Raw genomic sequence first — 3,106 nt, forward strand, 5'->3', positions numbered from 1 at the left:
TAATCCATGAATAATTGTGGCACAGAATCCCAAAAAAAAACAAAGCTAAGAGAAAATCACCGGTCGGCACTCCATTATTTGAGCTTAGGCACTAAACATAGTGATCCAACCAAGAAGTATTTATAATTTTATCTGAATTCCAAATAAGCTAAGGAAATACCCTGGCAGAACCACTAGAGAAATTGAAGTCCTACATCCGAAACCAGTAGAAGTCGATCGAAAATGGATTAAATTAAGTAGATTCGCACTATGGTCAACACCTCGAGCTTGCAAGCGATACTAATTAAGACCAGTGCTGCCAGATCTGAGATACTATATCCCGCAAGGACGCGCTCAATTTCCGCATAAAATCTCCGAAATTTGAAATGACGAATTTCCCATATCCTCCATATTACATAATAAGTGTATTTCAAATATTTCGTTAAATAACTGAAGGAGTATATATCAGGTACCTTAAGGTGTAGTGAATTGTACATAAATTGCTGTGCATACGTATAATGACTCTCAACTTTTTATTGTATTTTAAGCTTTACAATTTTCCTTTCATATATTATTTCCACACGTATCGTCTTTAAATTATATATTTTTATATAATTCAACATAAATCAAATATATTAATTTAAATGAAATATTACACGAAGAAATATCACATGTTTTTTGTTCAGTCCACTTAAACATACTAAGAAATACATACTAACAAAAACTACGTTCACAAAAAATTTTTATTATCACCATGTTCATCAGTGATCAAAAATAAAACAAATTCTTCGATGGCTGCAGTCACATCATTTGATTCTGCCAAAGAATTTTGTATATTGTGATTTGCACTACTTGTACAATATTTTTGAGATAATCCTATTGATTGAAGCACGTCTTTAGGGTATTCATAATTCTTACAACATTTTTCGTAGCGTTTAAGACCATAAAGAATCATCAAAATTGCGTTCATCATGTCAAGTTTGAACGTATTCCTCAATTATGTTTTGACTAGGTTCATTTAGCTAAAAAGCCTTTCGATCTCAGCATTGGAATGGGGCAAAAATAGCACACCAATTGCGAAATTGACCGACTCTTCGAAGGGATTCATACCAGAAGCATCAACATACTTAAATTATTCATTCTAAAATGTAACAGTGTCTTTCTTCACGTTCCATTATAACAAATGAACTTTAAAACATTGATTATCAATTTCAGCAACTTTTTTCTCTGGAATATTGAAATTTTTGAATAATAAATTCAAATTTTGTTTGGAAGCCGAAAGCATATTGGCTACTGATAAAAGAGAAATTTTCTCAAATATCGCAACATTCACGGGTGATCTTTGTTGCAACTGTTTGAATAAAGCAAGAAGAAAAGCTTTTCATGTAGAACGAAAGTTCTTCCAACTTGGTTTCTACCGCAAATCCAAGGTAAGTTGTGGGATCCAAATAATTCTGAATTTGACTCGTCAAAACATCAATCTTGTAGGTAGGTAAAACCATCTTTGCTGCGATTGAGCGTACTAACAAAGTAAGATCCTGTAAATAAAAGTTCAAATGATATTTTTACATTATCATCATTTATGATTAAGAAAGTATTAGAAATGTCGGAAATTTGACATCACAGTTTTTCAACGGATCTCCACGTTTCGAGACCACCTGAATCCGAAAATAAGGTTTTTACGATGGCGTCTGTCTGTCTGCCTGTCCGTCCGGCCGTCCAGCTGTCCGGCCGTCCGTAAACACGATAACTCTCGAAGAAACGAGCGGATCAAATCCATCTTTAACACATTTTTTTAAGGTCCTAAAAGAAAGGACGAGTTCATTAACCAGCCATTTTTGATGAAAATTCAAAGTGAGCGCATTTTGAACATATTTGAGACCACTTTTTCTGAATTTGAAAATTCGACGTACGCACATTTATAGTATTGAAATAGACAAACAATTTATCCTAATGACTTTTTTCGATTAAAAGAAAATTATTAGAGTTATAGCATTTTCAAAATTTTGTAAACAACCGAAATTCAAAATTTTAACCCAAGCAACGCAAGGTATGAAAAAATGTCAAGGGAGGAAAAACATTACTTTTAAAAATCCCTATAATATTGTCATGACAAATTTTTGGATTATCTTAGAAAATCCAAAATTCAAATTTTAATTGCCCAAAAAATAAAGAAAAATCAAAAAATTCTATATTGTGGTCAAACTATGCAGAATACGAAAAAAGATGAATCGACGAAAATTTAACCCCCCCAAAAATATACAAATTAATTAATAATCACTTCGTGATTAGAGGCGTACTTTTTGTTTTATTCGTGAAAATAACATTGAAAATAAAAACATCAAATATATGAAAAATTTGTTATGAATTACTTTTTGATAAGCCGCGTTGTTTTGGTTTTAATCATGAAAATGGCATTAAAAATAAAAATTTGTAGAAAACGACGAAAGGTACGAAAACGAATTGATAGACAAAAATTGTTCGCCTAAAAAGATATGCAAACTTATCATAATTTATTACATTCTCATCATTTATGATTGATAAAGTATTAGCAATATCCTAAATTTAACACTACAAAATTTAGATTTCACACCATTTTTCAATAGAACTAGTCATTTTCTTTACATTTCTTGAAAGCAGTATGCGGAACATCGAAAATTAATATGTTAAGCCAATATACAATGCAAAAAAAATCTCGAAAAAAATGAACGGATCAAATCCAACTTTTGCACAATTTTTTTTTGTCTTCGTTAAAAAGCCATGTAGGATAGTACTTCAAAAAGTCAGAGCTTTTTAAAAAAATTTGAGAATTCTTTTTAGATTCAAAGATTCTATGTATAACTGTTGGTAGTACATCTAAAGCTTTTTTAATATAAAAATTATCTGAGTTATAACATTTACAAAACTTAAAAAATCAATCGATCATTACAATTTTTAACCAAATAACGCACGGTTTGAAAAATTCACATTTTTATTGCACAAAAAGTAAGGAACAATAAAATAATAATGTTGTGCTCAAACTATGTACCAGGTGTATACATATGAAACCGGTATTTTTTCAAGAAAAAAACACATTTATTTCAAGAGAATGATAACAAATATCTTATTCAAAGTATGCGCCCTCGCT

General features: G+C 30.7%; 1 protein-coding gene across 1 annotated transcript in view; it reads right to left on the minus strand.

Annotated features, from left to right (window-relative positions):
• Positions 1-654: 654 nt before the first annotated feature.
• The window catches only part of LOC117174970, a 5,241-nt gene continuing 2,789 nt past the window's right edge, over positions 655-3,106 (minus strand). Inside the window, exon 2 of the mRNA XM_033364443.1 lies at positions 655-1,517. Coding sequence (XP_033220334.1) covers positions 1,293-1,517 — 225 coding nt within the window. The 3' untranslated portion in view covers positions 655-1,292. The remainder of the gene's footprint in view (positions 1,518-3,106) is intronic.

The sequence above is a fragment of the Belonocnema kinseyi genome, chromosome 6, assembly GCF_010883055.1.
Source record: "Belonocnema kinseyi isolate 2016_QV_RU_SX_M_011 chromosome 6, B_treatae_v1, whole genome shotgun sequence".
Taxonomy (NCBI): domain Eukaryota; kingdom Metazoa; phylum Arthropoda; class Insecta; order Hymenoptera; family Cynipidae; genus Belonocnema; species Belonocnema kinseyi.